The sequence below is a fragment of the Schistocerca piceifrons genome, chromosome 3 (genome assembly GCF_021461385.2).
Source record: "Schistocerca piceifrons isolate TAMUIC-IGC-003096 chromosome 3, iqSchPice1.1, whole genome shotgun sequence".
NCBI classification, from domain to species: Eukaryota; Metazoa; Arthropoda; class Insecta; order Orthoptera; family Acrididae; genus Schistocerca; species Schistocerca piceifrons.
In genome coordinates, this window is record NC_060140.1 from 693,823,726 (window position 1) to 693,843,150 (window position 19,425).

Sequence of the window (19,425 nt, forward strand, 5' to 3'; positions counted from 1 at the left end):
TAGTTACTGTAAGACCATATTTTCATAATACTACGAACCAAATGGTATTATTGTGAGGTTAGTTGACGATTTACGTCTAATTATATCTATAAAGGTAATTTTTATGCGCGAAAATTTTAAAACAACATGTTCCGAACCCCTCAAAGTTCTAAAATGAAGTAGCTCACATACCACATCTGCAGGACACTTGATGATCCACAATCACCATCCAACTAAAATAGGCACAGATTTGAAAATACTAAATTCCAGCCACGGTCTTGTGCAATGACACACCATTTAACACATTAAGGAACTACACAAAAAAAAACAATAAAAAGAAACACACACACACTCAGAGACCCACACACAGACGTAGACAAAGAGTGTAAGAGGGGGGGATAGAATGAAAACGAAGGTTAAGTGAAATGCCAGAAGGAGAATGGAAACAATTGAATACCTACGGGGACCAAACTTTGTTATTGTGTGAAATTTTGTAGTTTTAACTTGCGTGTGTTATTCAGTAAAAGAAAGAACCGTGTTTCTGTGTGTGCTCTTACTACAGTTGAACATGCAGGAAGGGACAGGAGCCGCAAAAATGACTGTAAGTAACCGAAAAATATTTTCGTACAACAAAGTGACGTTCACAGGTGAAATGATGTCATAGCTTTCCAATCAACCTTACAATAAAATCATTTTGTTGTAGACTGCAAGTTGTCTTAAAAATGTAGACAATAACAAAAAACTCACAATGGACTTTAATATTTGTGCATAATTTTTGTTAGAATAGCTATGATCATGGCACAGAGGTGTTGAGACATGCTTGCACATAAAAAGGATAATGTTTGTACAATAGCGCATCTTAATTCGCATGATGCTGAACACTTTCATAAGCATTAGATGATCGTAGTTTGATGTAAAATAATGATACTTTTTTGCATAAGCAGTGACGTCGTAGTAGAGAACTGAATAAAGGAGTTTCCTATCGCTGACTGGACTACAACTTAAGTAGGTTTCCAGACTGTTCCTAAACTTGCCAAAACCTTGATGCAGCCGAGTGGTTGGTCTTTTTTCGGTTCCCTTATTAAATGTGTTCTTGTGATCAAATTTGTTTGTTGGCTGTCCGTATTTCTAAGATGAAACGAAGGAGCCGCATTTCTTAGAGACTGAAGTAGCCAAAGGTCCTAAGAAAGTTTAGTAGGATGACAGCACTTGTCTCATTGGGTTTTGAAGATAATGTGACGCTAGCGGCACTACTATATGATATATGTTAGGCCTATATCGAAAGGGACAAACAGCTGCAGGCTGGTTATTTTGTGAATAAAACAGTCTAAATTGCTCAGGACGGTTTTATGCAATAAATATTCATAATTATCGCAGACTCGTATAGGAAATTTGTTCCCTTTATTAATAATGGTAGGATGATTTGCTACTATAGTCAGATCACTGGGTGGTGTCTCAGGGGGGAGGAAAGAAATCGCACATTGCAAGTTGTGTGTGCATATAATTCCGAACTTGTTGGGGCACGTCCCCTATGGTCCTCTGGGACGTCAGATGCGTGCTACAGCCATTCATTATCAATGGCTTCTGTTCATTGCGAACTCATGCCACAACTGACAACGTGCTTACTAATAGGTCTGAAAAATTGGTTCCTTACTGACACCCCATGAAGACTTCGAAGCACACTAACCGGAGAAGTCCTAACAAACAAACAAACAAATACGAGACCGACTTAATCTATTAAAATCTGTTAAAGCGAATCGTTTTTTATAGTATAATAAGTTGATAAAAATTTTGTTCATTATTTCCCTTTTTAGATACAACACGAAGTTACTTGGAGCAATAAAAATGAGCATTAAGAAGAACGTCATCATGGGTCTCGGAAACTCGGTGCTTTGGCTCTGCACCTTTGGCAGCTATGGTCTGGCCTTCTGGTACGGCGTGAACCTCATACTAAGGGACAGGGAGTATCCCGAAAATGAGAGAATATACGACGCCTCAACAATGATCACCGTGAGTACCCATATCCTTTAGTGACCTCTGTCATAATGGCTGTTACGCCATAATGTAATTATGAACATTAACTTTACGATGTAACAAGAATGCGGATCAATGCCGTCGGTTTTAGAATAGCTCTTCAATCAGAGTCTCCGACAGTAAATCGGAATGGTGCAAAATCCTCTCTCAGTTAATGTCGCCTTGCGTCGGATCAAAAAAAAAAAGTCAGTTATGGGCATTTTCTTTCCAAGCGGAAAGAATGTTTCATTGCGCTATTTACTTAAAACATGGGGTAAATTTCTAAATATACTTACAATGTTAAAATCACGTCGGAGGTTGGATTGTGCCTTGAAGTTCTGATGCTGAGGGGATGAACTTCTCCATCTTCCACCGCATGTACCAGCTGATGTCGCAGTGAAAATGTGTTTTCAAATAAAATTTTATGTGCAGTTTGTTGTGACAAAACTGTCTCTGTATGAGTCGCACAACAGGCGCAGAATGCACGAGCTGCACCGACAAACTATTTAAAAACAACGATGTTTCAGGGTATTATTTCTCATATGCATGGTAGATGCCGATCTGGCGACTGTTGCCCATTTGAAGTGGAGTCAACAAGCGCCAGTTCAGTCATTTTGAAAATGAAGCAACACTTGCACAAAAAAAGTATCACACACTACTCTTTGTGAAAACTGTCATGCAATAAAGGTTGTATGCAGGTGATAGGACTTCTACAGACATTTCAAAGTAAGGCATGTTATATTAATCTACATCTACATCTACGTGGTTACTCTGCTATTCACAGTAAAGTGCCTGGCAGAGGGTTCAATGAGCCACTTTCAAGCTTTCTGTCTACCGCTCCACTCTCGAACGGCGCGCGGGAAAAGCAGGCACTTAAATTTCTCTGTGCGAGCCCTGATTTCTCTCATTTTATCGTGGTGATTATTTCTCCCTATGTAGGTGGGTGCCAACAGAACGTTTTCGCAATCGGAGGAGGAAACTGGTAATCGAAATTTCATGAGAAGATCCCGTCCAGCGAAAAACGCCTCTGTTTTAATGATTGTCACTCCACGTATCACGTCTGTGGCACTATTTCCCCTACTTCGCGATAATATGAAACGAGCTGCCCTTCTTTGTACTTTTTCGATGTCATCCGTCAGCCCCACCTGATGCGGATCCCACACCGCGCAGCAGTACTCCAGAATAGGGCGGACAAGCGTAGTGTAAGCAATCTCTTTGGTAGACCTGTTGTACCTTCTAAGTGTTCTGCCAATGAATCGCAGTCTTTGGTTTGCTCTACCCACAACGTTATCTATGTGATCGTTCCAATTTAGCATATTTGTAATTGTAATGCCTAGGTATTTAGTTGAATTTACAGCCTTCAGATTTGTGTGATTTATAGCGTAACCAAAATTTAGTGGATTTCCTTTAGTACTCACGTGAATAACTTCTCACTTTTCTTCATTCAGGGTCAATTGCCACTTTTCACACCATACAGATATCTTTCCTAAATCATTTTACAATTCGTTTGGTCATCTGATGACTTTACAAGACGTAAATGACAGCATCATCTGCAAACAATATCAGACGGCTACTGAGATTGTCTCCTATGTCGTTAATATAAATCAGGAACAATAGAGAGCCTATAACACCTGCTTGGGGAACGCTGGGTATTATTTCTGTTTTACTCGATGACTTTCCGTCTGTTACTACGAACTGTGACCCTTCTGACAGGAAATCACGAATCCAGTCGCACAACTGAGGCGATATTCCATAGACACGCAGTTTGGTTAGAAGACGCTTGTGAGGAACGGTGTCGAAAGCCTTCCCGAAATCTAAAAATGTGGATTCAATTTGACATCCCCTGCCGATAACACTCATTACTTCATGAGTATAAAGAGCTAGTTGTGTTTCGCAAGAATGATACTTTCTGAATCCGTGCTGACTATGTGTTAATAAATCGTCTTTTTCGAGGTACTTCATAATGTTCGAATACAGTATATGTTCCAGAACCCTACTGCAAATCGACACTATTGATGTGGGCCTGTAATTCAAAGGATTACTCCCACTTCCCTTTTGGGTATTGGTGTGACTTGAGCAATTTTCCAGTCTTTAGGATCTTTCTGTGAGCGAACGGTCGTATATAATTGCTAAATATGGAGTTATTGTATTAGCATACTCGGAGAGGAACCTGACTGGTATACAATCTCGACCGGAAGCCTTGCCTTTATCAAGTGATTTAAGCTGCTTTGCAACACCAAGGATATCTACTTCTATGTTCCTCATTTTGGCAATTGTTCTTGATTGGAATTCAGGAATATTTACTTCGTCTTCTTTGTTGAAGGAGTTTCGGAAAATTGTGTTTAATAACTCTTCTTTAGTGGCACTGTCATCAGTGACTTCACCGTTGGTACCGCGCAGTGAAGGTATTGATTGCGTTATGCCACTGGTGTGCTTTATGTATGAGCAGAATCTCTTTGGGTTTTCTGCCAGATTTCGAGACAGTTTCGTTGTGGAAATTATTTAAAAAATCTCGCATTGAAGTACGGGCTAGATTTATAACTTCTGTAAAACTTTGCCAGTCTTGAGGATTTTGCGTTCTTTTAAATTTGGTGTGCTTTTTTCGCTGCTTCTGCAACAGCGATCTGACCCGTTTTGTGTACCCATGGGAGATCAGTATCATCACTTATTAATTTATGTGGTATATATCTCTCAATTGCTGTCGATACTATCTCTTTGAAACTGTTCCACAACTTTTCTACGCTTTCATGATCAGATCGGAAGGAGTGAAAACTGTCTCTTAAAACAGCGTTAAGATCGTTTTTATCAGCTTTTTATTTCTTAATAGATATACTTTGCGTTCCTTTTTGATGGTTGTAGGTGTTACGGTATTCAGTCTAGCAGCAACTGCCTTGTGGTCGCTAATCCCTGTATTCATAACAATACTCAGTATTTGTCCAGGAGTATTTGTTGCTAGGAGGTCAAGTATGCTTTTGCAACCATTTACGCTTCGAGTGGGCTCATGAACTAATTGTTCAAAATACTTTTTTGAGAATGCATTCAGTACAATTTTGGATGACGTTTTATGCCTGCCGCCGGCTTTAAACGTATAATTTTTCCAGAATATCGAGGGTAGGTTCAGTTGTATGAATGGGGAACCTATGTGAAATGAGACTCAAGTTTTCTTTGAACTGTTTAGCAACTATATCTTCTGAGTCGGGGGCGGTAAAACGACCCAGGTAATAGTTTAGTCCCATTATCAAGTATAACCTCTGCCCATACTATTTCGTATGAACTATCTACTTCAATTTCACTACAAGGCAAACTACTTCTGACAGCAATAAATACTCCACCACCAACTGTATTTAATCTATCGTTTCTGAACACTGCAAGATCGTTTGAAAACATTTCGGCTGAACTTATTTCCAGCTTTAGCCAGCTTTCTGAACCTATAACGATTTGAGCTTCAGTGCTTCCTATTAGGGCTTGGACCTCTGGTTCTTTCCCAACAAAGCTACGACAGTTTACAACAACAATACCGATCGTTTCTACAACTAACTTACTATGTTTTACCTGCCCCCTTCTAGACGGACGCCCTTTCTGCGATTCCCTGAGACACACTAACCTAAAAAACCGCCCAGTCCCTTCCACACAGCCCCCGCTACCCGTGTAGCCGCTTCCTGTGTGTAGTGGACTTCTGACCTATTAAGCGGAACCCGGAAACCCACCACCCGATGGCGCAAGCCAAGGAATCTGCAGCTTACACGGTCACAGAACCGCTTGAACCACTGATTCAGACCCTCCACTCGGCTCTGCACCAAACGACCACAGTCAGTTTTATCGACGATGCTGCAGATGGAGAGCTCCGCCTTAATCTCGCAAGAAAGACTAGCAGTCTTTACCATTTCCGATAGCCGCCCGAAACCAGAGAGAATCTCCACCGATCCAAAGCGACACGCGTCATTGGTACCTACCGCACAGTCAAAGCGTATTCTGGTGATTAGGCAGTGGCCTCACTAATGCCAATCTTACTTAATGGGTCGCAGAAGAATCCTGAATGTTGCGTGGAGATTTTTTTTTTTTTTTTTTCATTTTGATGGGTCCCGCCACGAACCTCTCCTGTGCCAACCCTTCACCTACGAGTAACACTTGCAAACTATGTCCTAATTATTTGCCGGATGTATTCCAATCTCTGTCTTCCACTACAGTTTTTACCCTCGACAGCTCCCTCTAGTACCATGGAAATTACTCCGTGATGTCTTAACAGATGTCCCATCGTCGTGTCCCTTCCTTTTGCCTGTGTTATTCATATACTCCTTTCCTCGCTATTCTGCGAAGAACCTTCTCATTCCTTATCTTATCAGTGCACCTAATTTTCAACATTCTTCTGTAGCACCACATCTCAAATACTTCAATTCCTTTCTGTTTCGGTTTCCCCGTAGTCTGTGGTTCACAAACATGCAATGCTGTGCTCCAAACGTACTTCCTCAGAAATTTCTTCCTTAAATTAAGGTCTGTATTTGACACTAGGAGACTTCTCTTGGCCACGAATCCCGTTTTTGACTATAATAATCTACTTGTTATATCACCATTCCTAGTAAACGTCTCTTGTATTATAACTAGTAAATCCCCAATTCTTTAAACAATCGAATTCCCATGTAGAAAACAGCTTGAAACGTCTGAATACTTTGCAAATATTTGCCTTTAAGCACGTAAGAGAGAAGTTTAGGAAAGGTTTCCGTCAATTAAGGTGCCTCAGGACAGACGAACAGTTTCTAGCAGTAGTTACTCGTCTGCAGTCGTTATAGGTTCAGAAAGCTAGCTAAAGCTGGAAATAAGTTCAGTCGAAATTTTTTCAAATGGTCTTACAGTGTCCAGAAACGATAGATTAAATACAGCTGTAATATTTCTCAACCTTTTAACATAAGGTTGTACCTCTTGACACGAATATCATGATGAGATTTCATATTTTTGAATTCATTCACTAATTACGCGAAGTATTGAAAATCGAATTTTTGTTGCCCCTACGTTGTAACTGTTTCTGCGATAGCGTTCTAAGAATATAAACGCACAGACAACGTGACGTGCCACCATACGACACGAATTTATGGTGGACGAATATTTAGTCTCCATGAACATTGTCACACGGCAACACCACAGGGGCACTACTACCATGTTAGAGAATCTGAATGGGATTAATGGTACACCTATACAACTGTTATTAATAGCAATGTAAAACTGCAGGTCATAGGAGTTGTACCAATGCCACATTGGCCTCTTCGGGGAAGACAATAGCACAAGATATTCGAAAGAATAGTCTGTCTGTTCATGAATCACAAAAACGGGATAAGACATACCTCAACCTTTGTGCGAGATATAACTGATACAAAACTACAGATTTCGTGAACTACAAAGAAACCGTCAATGTAGAATAAAAGTATTCCAATCAGAAACAAATAGTGTTTTCAGACGAGACTCAGTAGCAAAAGAACGCAGTAGATGACAGAGTACGCATGAGGTGCCACAGATATAAAAGCGAACAACCACATTACATTATCCATCGTAATGCTGGACAAACATTTAACAGTGGTCTTACAGTCATTGGCTTTAATCGGTGTTAAAGTCTCCGTTTTTCAGATAATCTCAACTATCATTGTCATATCACAAACATTGTGGAGTACGAAGTAATATCTCCCCACCAACGAAATCCAGAAACTAAGTCCCACTGTCAAATTATGGTCAATAGGTTGCTAGTGCAGCTGAATAGTTTTGATTTTCCTAACAATTGCCACTCGTCGCATTCGCTTTCTTCAGTTGTGCCCCACACTACTGTGTAAGCCGAAGACATGCTCCTAGGGAATGAAAAGAATCGCACAACATTGGAATTCAGTCTCTGTATGATAGTTGCCAGTGGGCACAAGATTGTGCAAAAAGGGCAGCCAGGGCAATTTGGGGTAAAGGAAATAGTATACCAACTTTGATGTCAAGTCAAAGAGCAAACGAATCAGCAGTGATCAGTGATCAAGTGCAGAGTAAACGGACTGATACTACGGCAGTCACAGTAAACACAGCACTGTCGTGGTTTGACCGCTTTTTGTCCTTCATTCGGACATTGTAGCCAGAGTTGTTGCCCTCCATGAATCTAGGTGACGTTGATAACGCGCAGAAGCTAGAGTTAGGCACCGGTGACGCCTTAGCCGTAAGAAATTTGAGGTGGCTAAGTGCACGCAGTTCACTGGTGTCATAATAAGCAAAGATTATTTTTATTTCTTTTTTTATTCGCGTGTTTCCTTCTCTGTATTTTGTCTAGTTTATATTACATTATTATACAGGGAGTAAGGGGTATATATGCAGAAATTTCTATTAGTGACAGAGGATGGTGTACTCAACAGTATTACATTAGTATTTACGTCATCTGCAGACTAGTAACTACAGCTATTACAAGTTATACGTTTTTAGATTGATTAATACCTCCAAGTGTATGTGTCAAGAGCAAGCCACTAATGTTTATTTTTCCCTGGACAGCAGGTTAATTGTTGAAGTATTGACACGTGAACGTAAAACGGTTAGTCTATACTGACAGGCGTAGTCCACTTAATGCTGCAGACACAGCTGTGCAGAAAACATCAATTCGTAAAGTTTGTTACATGTTTGTGGGAAGACTGTTTGACACAGAGAAAAAGCAACCAACACACTGATGGGTGCACATACGAACGTACTACATACGAGAATATTTGCACTTAAACCCGTTCACCCTCTATGTGACCGAGCAAGGCGGTGCAATGGTCCTCATATTCGGGAGGACGACGGTTGAAATCTGCGTCTGGTTGTCCAGATTTAGGTCCAGGCAAATACCACCAAATACCGGCATGATCTTTTTGAAATGGTATGGCCGATTTCCTTCCTAATTTTCCAAACAAGAATTCGAGCTTGTGCTTCGTCTCCAGCGATCTCGTTGTCTAGGTGACGTACAACCCTACTGATCCTTCGTTATTTTATTATATGTATTGTGACCCAGTTTGTTTGTTGATAACCTCCCTTTCCTACGATGAAACGAAAAAGCAAAGGTCTTCGAAGCAGTCAGAGGCCTAAAGAAAGTTTAGTGGGTTTAAACCCTTATCTCACAGGATTTTGAAGATTAAATGAGGCTAATGATCCGAATATACACTGAAGAGCCAAAGAAACTGGTACACCTGCCTAATATCGTGTAGCGCCCCCTCGAACACGCAGAAGTGCCGCAACAGGACGTAGCATGGGCTCAACTAACGTCTGAAGTAGTGCTAGAGGGAACTGACATTATGAATCCGCAGGGCTGTCCATAAATCCGTAAGAGTACGAGGGGGTGGAGGTCTTTTCTGAATAGAACATTGCAAGGCAGCCCACACATGCTCAATAATGTTCGTGTCTGGGGAGTTTGGTCGCCAGCGGAAGCGTTTAAACTCAGAAGAGTGTTACTGGAGCCAATCTGTAGCAATTCTGGACGTGTGGGGTGTCGCATTGTCCTGCTGGAATTGCCCAAGTCCGTCAGAATGCACAATGGACATGAAGGGATGCAGTTCATCAGCCATGATGTTACGTACGTGACACCACTCAGAGTCGTATTTAGAAGTATTAGGGGTCCCATAACGTTCCAACTGCACACGCCCCACACCATTACAGAGCTTGAACAGTCCCTTGCTGACTTTCAGGGTCCGTGAATACATGAGTTGTCTCCATACCCGTACACATCCATCCGCTCGATACAATTTGAAACGAGACTCGCCCGACCGGGCAACATTTTTCCAGTCATCAATAGACCAGTGTCGGTGTTAATGGGCCCAGATGAGGTGTAAATCTTTGTGTCGTGTAGTCATCAACGGGTACACGAGTAGGCCTCCGCCACCGAAAGCCGATATCGATGTTGTTTCTTTGAATGGTTCGCATGCTGACACTACACTTGTTGATCGCCCAGCATTGAAATCTGCAGCAGTTTCCGAAAGGATTTCATTTCTGTCACCTCGAACGATTCAGTTCAGCCGTCGTTGGTCCCGTTGTTGCAGGATCTTTTTCTGGCCGCAGCGATGTCGGAGATTTGATGTTTTACCAGATTCCTGAAACTCACGGTACACTCGTGAAACGGTCGTACGGGAAAAATCCTACGTCATTACCACCTCGGAGACGCTGTGTCCCATGGCTCGTGTGCCGACTATAACACCACCTTCAAACTCACTTCGGTGTTGATAACCTGCCGTTGTCGCAGCAGTAACCGATCTAACAACACAGTGCTGTCTTCTGTCTGTTTAGATATCTCTGTATTTGCTTACACATGGCTATATCAGTTTCTTTGGCGCTTCAGCGTACAGTCTCTGTGATGTGGGGAATAGCCAGACAACCGTTCGCTAATTTATTCGGGCCAGTGAATGGTGTCTTAAAGGGAGAAAAAGAAAGGGCACATTGTACAAGTTGGTACGCACATTCGTCCTGTGCACATCTACACATTACGGTTTGACGAGGCACACGACGTTCTAAACTGAACAAAGTCTCTCGTCCTAGCTCGTTACTGCTTCGTCAGGTACTGATTTTAAGTACGTTTCAGCACGAATTTGATTTCTGTTATGTTGATATATATTTTAAGTACCTTTTAGTATATATTTTGTTTTTGTTATGTTTTTGAGAAAAAAAAGCATTACTCGTTCGACATATGTTTTGTGCTATGTAAAGGTTTTTTAAATTACCGCTACCAGTCACAAATTTCGTCAACTATTGTATTACTTATTTATTTAGCGACATGTTTCGAGGTAAACCTCATCTTTTGGCTAAATGGCATTACAAAAACAACTTTAAAATAAGGCCATAGAGATGTTACATAGTCTTTTCGTGAATGCTGTGGTCATCTTTTTTCTTCTGGTGTGGCAGTCTCGTAGTGATGCGCTGGGGTGCCTCCATTTCCTTGCCTCTCCTGCTCACTGTTCACAAATTGTCACTAACACAGCAGTAACTTCGAAACACGATCACAATAGACTAAGTAACATCTGTACGGCCTTATTTTAAAGTTGTTTTTGTAATTCCATTTAGCCTGAAGATGAGGTTTACCTCGAATAATGTCGCTAAATAAATAAGTAATACAGTAGTTGACGAAGTTTGTAACTGGTAGCGGTAATTTAAAAAAACTTTACATAGTTTTTGAGACAGCCACGGTCGAAAAATAGTCAAAATGGCTTCAAATTGTTTTGTACTTACTCTTGATCCATTGTTTGATTTAGTTTTAGCAGGCACAACGGAACAAAAATCTGCCGCAGGGAGTAATATTTTATCTTGAAGGTGAGGCACTTGTAACGCACAGGATGAAGTTGACGTGTTCACAGTAAGCCACTATGTAATTGTTTGCATGCTGTTACTTATTACCGCGAGTGTTACCGCTGCAGGTGTTCTACTCAGTCATGATGGGCTCCTGGATGTTCGGTATGTCGTCGCCCTTCATTGAGGCCTTCTCGATGGCTAGGGGAGCCGCTGCCAAAGTCTTCGCCGTCATTGACCGCAAGTCGCCCATCGACAGCTTGTCTGAAGAGGGCGAGCGCCCGTCTGACGTCAACGGCGATGTGAGTTTCCAAGACGTCCACTTCGAGTACCCTTCACGGAAGGGCGTCAGGGTGAGTGCACAGTCATCTTTCGAAGCCTAAGTAGTTATTACTCATTCGTTATGTCTCATATCGTATTGAACAGTGACATTAGGTTTTACGTATACTGCTAAACAGTCGAAGTGCATTATTGCTCTATGTAGAGAGGAATGATAAATAGTAACTAGTGGAACGGAAAGTAAACTGTTGAAAAAAACCAGATCAGTTGTTAAGATATGAGATAATTTAGATTGATCGCGTCATTTAACAAAATGCAAGTTTGTGCTATACGGAGTGCTATTTTCAATATCCGACTTATCTAATTAGCGACTAGATTGAATATATAAATGTCATGCTCAAACAACTTCAGTCTCCACTTAAAGCTGCCTGATGGGGGCACATATGCGTCTCGGAATATTTACTTACATAATTTTAAGAGTAAGCTTTTCCGCGATGTATAGTCTTTGTTGTACCACTTCCCACTACAGCCAGTTTAGCATTTTTCTGACGCCCTTCCAGTGACTAAAAAAATGAGGAGGAACCGCGCTGACCTCATCTTAATTTTTTTATTTCTTCCGTTAATACAGCTAAGGAAGGTTCCCAGAGTGACAAACAGCGCTCGACAATCTGTCGGATGATATCCGATTTAATTAATAACACTTCCATAAAACTTTTTCATTGAATTTCAATGTCACACATGTTTTCCACACAACGTGAAACTGATTTAGGTAAAATACGTTTATGACTGGTTCCAGACATCAGTCGCCGATGTTGTGATGCAGTATTAGATCTTTTCACTTATTTACGTATTGTACACTACCTATTTTGGCGAAGATCAGACGTTTGTATTTGCATCAAGTGTGGATCATTTGCTGGTGTTCCTGTATTTTACTCCATTACGGTATTATTATTCATATTTACCTCCGAGGATAAATAGATATATTTCACATTTTCAGATCCTGCAAGGCCTGAACCTCAAGATCAAAGCCGGAGAGACGGTGGCGCTAGTGGGCAGCTCCGGCTGTGGCAAGTCCACCTGTATCCAGCTGATACAGCGCTTCTATGACCCTCTGCAAGGAAAAGTGCGTAACACACACAGCTTTGTTTTCTCCTAGCCTTTATTCGAACGTTGCAGACAAGAAACTAATTTGAATGCAGATGTCCCCTAGAGAATAACGTTTCTCTCTCGTCTCCGTCTTTGGTGGACAAAAATTAAGACGGATTAACGGAGAATTAAGGTTGGAAAGATAGTTAAAATAGAACGAGGTAGTCAAAAAAGAAATATATGAGACAAAACACAACAAACAAATAAAGCGAAAACGGCGATGTAGATGGTGATCTTCAACATTACCGTAATTATCATCATCATTATCGCTGGTATCATAAGCAGTGACTGAGCCGTCTATTTAATTTGGTCCTCTGACAATGGTCCTGTAATTTTCAAGGCATGAGCCTCCTAATGGAATGCAATGATGACACAGCGTAAGTCGCAGATACAGCAAGTGTGGATGGAGCCACGAAAGCCTTAACAATTTTGCATTGGTAAGTTACTGGGAAAGGAGATTACTTAAAAACAGTTGTATGATCGACATTACAATATTTTCCAGTGTGTGGGACCAACACAAAATAGGACGAAAAAAGTGTATAGAATAAATACAAAGGACAGCATGAATGGTAACAGTTTTTTGTCCACAGGAGAGTGTTGTGAAAATGAAAAACCTTAAACGACAAACGCTTGAAAATGCACGTCAGCTACCTCTCGAAAGCCTGCTTACAAAGGTTCAAGAACGAGTATTTTGTGCGGAATCTAGGAATATCCTACAAGCTCCTACGTACCTCTCGTGCAGGAACTGCGAAGACGAGATTAATTACAGGTAGTAAAGAGACATCAAAGCAATCATTTTTCCCACGATCCATAAGCAAATGAAACGGGAAGAAACTCAAATACGTCGCAGAATAGGAAGTACTCTGTCATAACCTTCATAGCGTTGTAGTTTACATAGTAAAGACGTAAATTTAGATTTTAGCTCCTTAGTTCACCATAGGAGAAAATGTCCAGTGCTTTTACTGTCTATTGTGTGTGACTGGTACACTGTATTCGAGTCGTAGGAAACCCGAATGTCACAGTGAATGTACCTGAAGGATATCAAAACTGATCGTTCCGGGAGCCAACTAGAAGCTGTACTCAGGCGCTATAACCTGTCTCGTTTTTCCTTTAATGCGGCAAACTAGAAGCTATTCTCAGGCACCATCACCTACCTCGAATTTGCTTTAATGCATCATTTCATTTGCAATGGAAATGATTTCATTTGGAAGGACACATTTAACGAGAGCACAGATAAGGTCGACAGCGTTTAAAACTTAGTGTCACTGTCATTGGCGTGGTCAGAGATCACACAGCAACGTCGGTTTACACACTTCCCGTTGTCGGCTTCGAGAAGCTGCCCAGTAGGCCAGGGGACTTTCCAGCTGCAACTCCGTCAGACAAAGGCACCGTGTACGTCGACGAATTGTTGTCTTGTTGCTTTCGCCCTAAGTGAGAAGTTGCCACATGCGAAAACAATAAATAAATATAAATAGAGTTCGGTAGCCGAAGCAGGCCTCAGAGACATAACGAGGACGAGTAAATATTTCGTTTTCGCTAGGTTAGAGAGAACGATGTGGCAAAATTACCGCCGTTCCCAAGTACTTTAACTACCAAATTATAACACCGCTTTGTTTCTCGCTAGTATTGGAAAAAGTCTTCGAACAGGTCTTCAACGACATTAGACGTGTGGATCTTGATCAAAAAATAGCAAGATAACAGCGGCGCAAACCACTGCCCCGCTGTCAGGAGAGGCCCCGCAAACATTTGTTCCAATGCACAAACTGCAAGGAAACACGTGACCACAGAACGGCTAGTGTGTTTATTATTGTGACTACCATATAAAAATCTCAAAATGTTGACCTTTGTCAAATCGATTCCGAATAGAGACAATTCTGCACGTTGAATTTCGTCTGCCTGATCGCAGCACACACCCTTCTTACGTTGAAGTTCATTTCTACAGGAGCAGTCAGTGTTTTCGTGTAGACCTCTTGCCCTAATGTTCCCCACCAATAAAAAAGTCTGATGAACGTGCCGAATGTCTTCCGTACGACCAATCTCCCATTATTCTGTTAAGAAGGCCTGTAATTTTCTGTGGAAATGGACTCGGCGTCCGTCATGTTTGTACCACACGAATAGCTTTACGTCCCGTGGGGTGTCTTCCAGTAACTGGTGCAGAATATCTCTTAGGAACCGTAGATCTTCAAACTGCCTCGTAGTGACACTTGGATCCTGTCTTACCGCTGCTGTCATGTTACTTGCTTTTTATCCTTCACACGTCTAGTTCCTTGACTTTTTATGATGTTTGAAAGAAAGATCTTGAGGATTTGGTACCACCAGGATACCTCTCACAATACATCCACATAGCTGTGGTACACATTGTAAAAGCTTGAACAGCTTCACGGCAGTGCACAGACTGAAGGGCTTCAAGCGCAATGGTGTCAGTGACCCTAATATTAACGCAACTTGGAGTGAGGGTGCTTCAGTCGGCTTTTATGACACTCTGAAACATTTGATAGTAGAACGACCGCTGTTTTGAAATCATTCACAGTACGATGCGTTTTTCTTAGTCGCCACTGTTCTGATCTACTTCAGCGTTACCGCATGTTTCCGGCTACGGCCACGTGATGTCAGGTGCAATAATATCGTGATCCGGTAATAAACACACGAACTGTATTATGGGGACAGTATATATCGTGGCAGTCGGCCGCGATCGTGAACAACCTTAGACTGGCGAGGGCAAAGGAGCGGTGCGGGGAATAAGCTCTGCCTCCGTCTCGAAGAGCTGCCTTCCTACGTCTGCGTTCTGTGCTTCCACGAAAGCACAATTGACATAACGGGTACAGAGATCGCTGATTTCTTTTCTTGTGGTGAGAGTCTCATTCGAATCCGTTTATGCACCAGGTTCAAATGGCTCTGAGCACTATGGGACTCAACTTCTGAGGTCATTAGTCCCCTAGAACTTAGAATTACTTAAACCTAACTAACCTAAGGACATCACACACATCCATGCCCGAGACAGGATTCGAACCTGCAACCGTAGCGGTCGCGTGGTTCCAGACTGCAGCGCCTAGAACCGCACGGCCTGCACCAGGATTAGTCTCTTCACTCATCTCAAAGGTAGGGAAAAAACAAGTAATCGACAACGCAAACCAAACTGGAGAATACAAAGCATTTGATATTCCCTACAGCGCAATTGTTTGCTGCGGTTGGCGGTGGTAGTTCAGTCCCAACCTCTAGCGGTATCTTATGCAACCATAGTTCAAAACACTCCCCACCTGGACTGCCACGACACAGTGTCCACATAATACCTCGTGTTACGTGTTTGTTTACATCTGGCACAGTAGGGCAGACGTCGTGGGATAAAAAAAGCGGCTCTGGGCACTATGGGACTTAACATCTGAGGTCATCAGTCCCCTAGAACTTAGAATTACTTAAACCTAACTAACATAAGGACATCACACACATCCATGCCCGAGACAGGATTCGAACCTGCAACCGTAGCGGTCGCGTGGTTCCAGACTGAAGCGCCTAGAACCGCTCGGCCACCACGGCCAGCTCGTGGGATCACTTCTCCAGACGGCTGGACAGTGGTTTGCGGTGCTGTTATCTTATTACTACTGGATCAAGTTACGCACATGCTATACAGTCCGAGTGGTCGTCGAAGGCTCTTTCCAATGCCATGTTCCATCTATAAGAAAATGTAAAGTCGTTGTTATTTTTGGCATCTACGGTTCCATCTATAAATAATGTAAACTCGGTGTTATTTTTGGCAGCAATAAACATTAAAAATTACTTCAGAAAATCCGCAACGTTGTCCACTGAAACTGAACAAAAATCGAAAATCGATAGACTTATTCGCCCTGGGTACACTGGGTAATTGTTAAGTACATGTAACATTTGAAAAAATCGGTACAGCTAAATGGCAAATAATAACGTAACAAATGGTATAGTGTGTGAAAGTGCCAAGTTGTCAAAGACTTTTTTTACAGTCTGTATAAATGTTCTACGTGTCCACCTTTCATCACACGGCACACAACTAATCGGTAGTCCAATACTGCCTATATGCGATATAACATATCAGGAACGACAGTGAAAATAGCTGATACGATGCGATGTCTCAAGTCTTCGAGGTTCTGTGGTAAAGACGGAACGTGACGCTGTCCTTAGTATAACTCCACAAGAAAAAATCGCAAGGCGCCGAATCCGGCGACCGTGACGGCCGCACGAGCAGCGCCAGGTCAGCAGCCGCAGTACGGCCTGTCCAGCGACGTGGCAGCGTCCCACTCAGGTAACCTCATAAAAATTGATCAGGTGTGTAGGGGCGACTTGTTGTTGACATGAGCCAAAATTTCAGCATGTCGTGATAGGTGATAAAGTTGATAGTTCTCTCGGAATAACGAACGTGTTCGACAATGGCATGTAGATTATCAGCCCCCCCCCCCCCCCCCGATATGAATGTGTTGTGTCGGTTGACCTTTCCTGGATGATGAAAACTGGCTTCATCACTAAAGGTTAATTTGTTTGCGAAGTCGTCATTATCAAGATGATTCTACACTGCAATGTAGAACTGTAGACGGCGCAAAGTATCGCCAAAGCTTATTGCTTGCAGGATTTGTAATTTGTACGGCTTCACTCTTAATTACTTTAGAAGGATTTTCCACTCGTATGGCAGAGGGAAGTTTTATTTTACGCTAGCGAGATAGGTGGACTTTGTGGGAGCGTGCAACGTCACTTCCGTCACACGGTCCACTGTCCTGACACGGACACGCTCAGACTTCATCAAAACGCATAAGCAAAACAGTAATGGCGTAAGGTCTGGTGGTTTTGGTGGTCAGTTAATTGAACTGCCACGACGAAACCAGCGAATGTGGTAACTGCGATTCAGATTGTGGCTCATACGATTGGTAAAATGTGGAGGGGCTCTGTCACGTTGGAATTACATTGCAGTTCGCGTGGCCAAAGGAACGTCCTCAAGCTGTTCAACAAACGAAGTTTACAAAAGAAATGGCTCTGAGCAGTATGGGACTTAACATCTATGGTCATCAGTCCCCTAGAACTTAGAACTACTTAAACCTAACTAACCTAAGGACATCACACAATACCCAGTCATAACGAGGCAGAGAAAATCCCTGACCCCGCCGGGAATCGAAACCGGGAACCCGGGCGCGGGAAGCGAGAACGCTACCGCACGACCACGAGCTGCGGACGAAGTTTACAAAAAATGTAAGTAATTCTGTTCCGGCAATTCTGTCCCGCCTCTCTCTCTTCTAAAATGATTGCACCTATCAACATGTTACCGATCTTGCCGTACCAGACATTGATCGAAAAAGTAACTTGGAAATTGTTTTCTCCTCTAACCTGTGTATTTTTCTGGGACCATCAATAATTACTAGGTGTGTTATTGATTCCATTCTGTCTAAACGTGGCTCCATCAGTAAACACAATCGATCGAAACAAATGAAGATTGTCACTTAACCAGTGACAAAATTCTAGTTTATGCTTATCCATTATGGATATTTTAGAACCGTGACTGTATATTAATGCAAATAAATTATACACAACTGCAACCAGTCACTTTTTCATTAATAATGCTTTATTACATTAACCGGTTTTCGAACCCTTTCAGGTTCATCTTCAGATGATTTCGGCAGAATCCGGGAAGTTACATCATTACTGGTAGTAGCATAATGCTGGGTGCTGGTTCTATGGCAGAGAGATGGGTCACTTCAATGTATCGCCATGACTATACCTTATCTTTCGATATCGATGTAAATTTAGTTTTTACTTACTGCGACAGTATAGGCGGCTTTTTTCGTATCTGTCTGCCTCCATTTTGATGATGGACATCAAAATGGAGGCAGACAGATACGAAAAAAGCCGCCTATACTGTCGCAGTAAGTAAAAACTAAATTTACATCGATATCGAAAGATAAGGTATAGTCATGGCGATACATTGAAGTGACCCATCTCTCTGCCATAGAACCAGCACCCAGCATTATGCTACTACCAGTAATGATGTAACTTCCCGGATTCTGCCGAAATCATCTGAAGATGAACCTGAAAGGGTTCGAAAACCGGTTAATGTAATAAAGCATTATTAATGAAAAAGTGACTGGTTGCAGTTGTGTATAATTTATTTGCAAAATTCTAGTTGTTCGGCATTGTCGCCAATGTGAAGACTGTGGACACGCCATCTGTGAAACGGGTATAAGATTTCCGCATGTGATGTTCGCCATACACCTGCTCGTGGGGGCACTCATACGTAAGGAAAGCCACTATGTGCTGGCAATAGGACCACATTGCACCATTTCAACAGTGTGTTACAGTTCTTGCTCAGGTTATTGAGCTATACCTTTAGAAGAAAAATAGGAACATGGTAGAAGACCTGTTTCACGCAATGTGCTCTCTGGTAAACACTCTACGATCAGGAATTCGACGTGTTGGAAAGCACCGAAGGTGTTCTTCTTCAGTAGCAGGAGAACTACCCTCTCAGAAACCTTAAACATACACGAAATCTGCATATTCTTCATTAGTGTAGATGAATGGAATTTTAGCCAGCGCTTGTACAAACATAGTTAACAGACGCTGCTCTCTGATACGTTCTCATTTCCTCGCACTACTTTACTCACAATATGCCATGGACAAGTGCGCGTTCAACTGGCTAGTTTAGTGGCAGAAAGACATCCAGAGCAAAGAGGTTGAAAGCAATGGGATAAAACGTCAAAGAGCTAGGGTAGATAAGACACGTCTGTGCCACTTGTACAAAAACAA

At 42.1% G+C, this 19,425-nt stretch overlaps 1 protein-coding gene across 2 annotated transcripts in view; it reads left to right on the forward strand.

Moving 5' to 3' along the window:
• LOC124789684 (ATP-dependent translocase ABCB1-like) overlaps positions 1 to 19,425 on the forward strand; it is a 238,757-nt gene that overhangs the window by 116,737 nt on the left and 102,595 nt on the right. For both annotated transcript variants that reach the window (XM_047257121.1, XM_047257119.1), the window contains 3 exons: positions 1,794 to 1,989; positions 11,376 to 11,600; positions 12,524 to 12,649. In XM_047257121.1, coding sequence (XP_047113077.1) covers positions 1,794 to 1,989; positions 11,376 to 11,600; positions 12,524 to 12,649 — 547 coding nt within the window. The remainder of the gene's footprint in view (positions 1 to 1,793; positions 1,990 to 11,375; positions 11,601 to 12,523; positions 12,650 to 19,425) is intronic.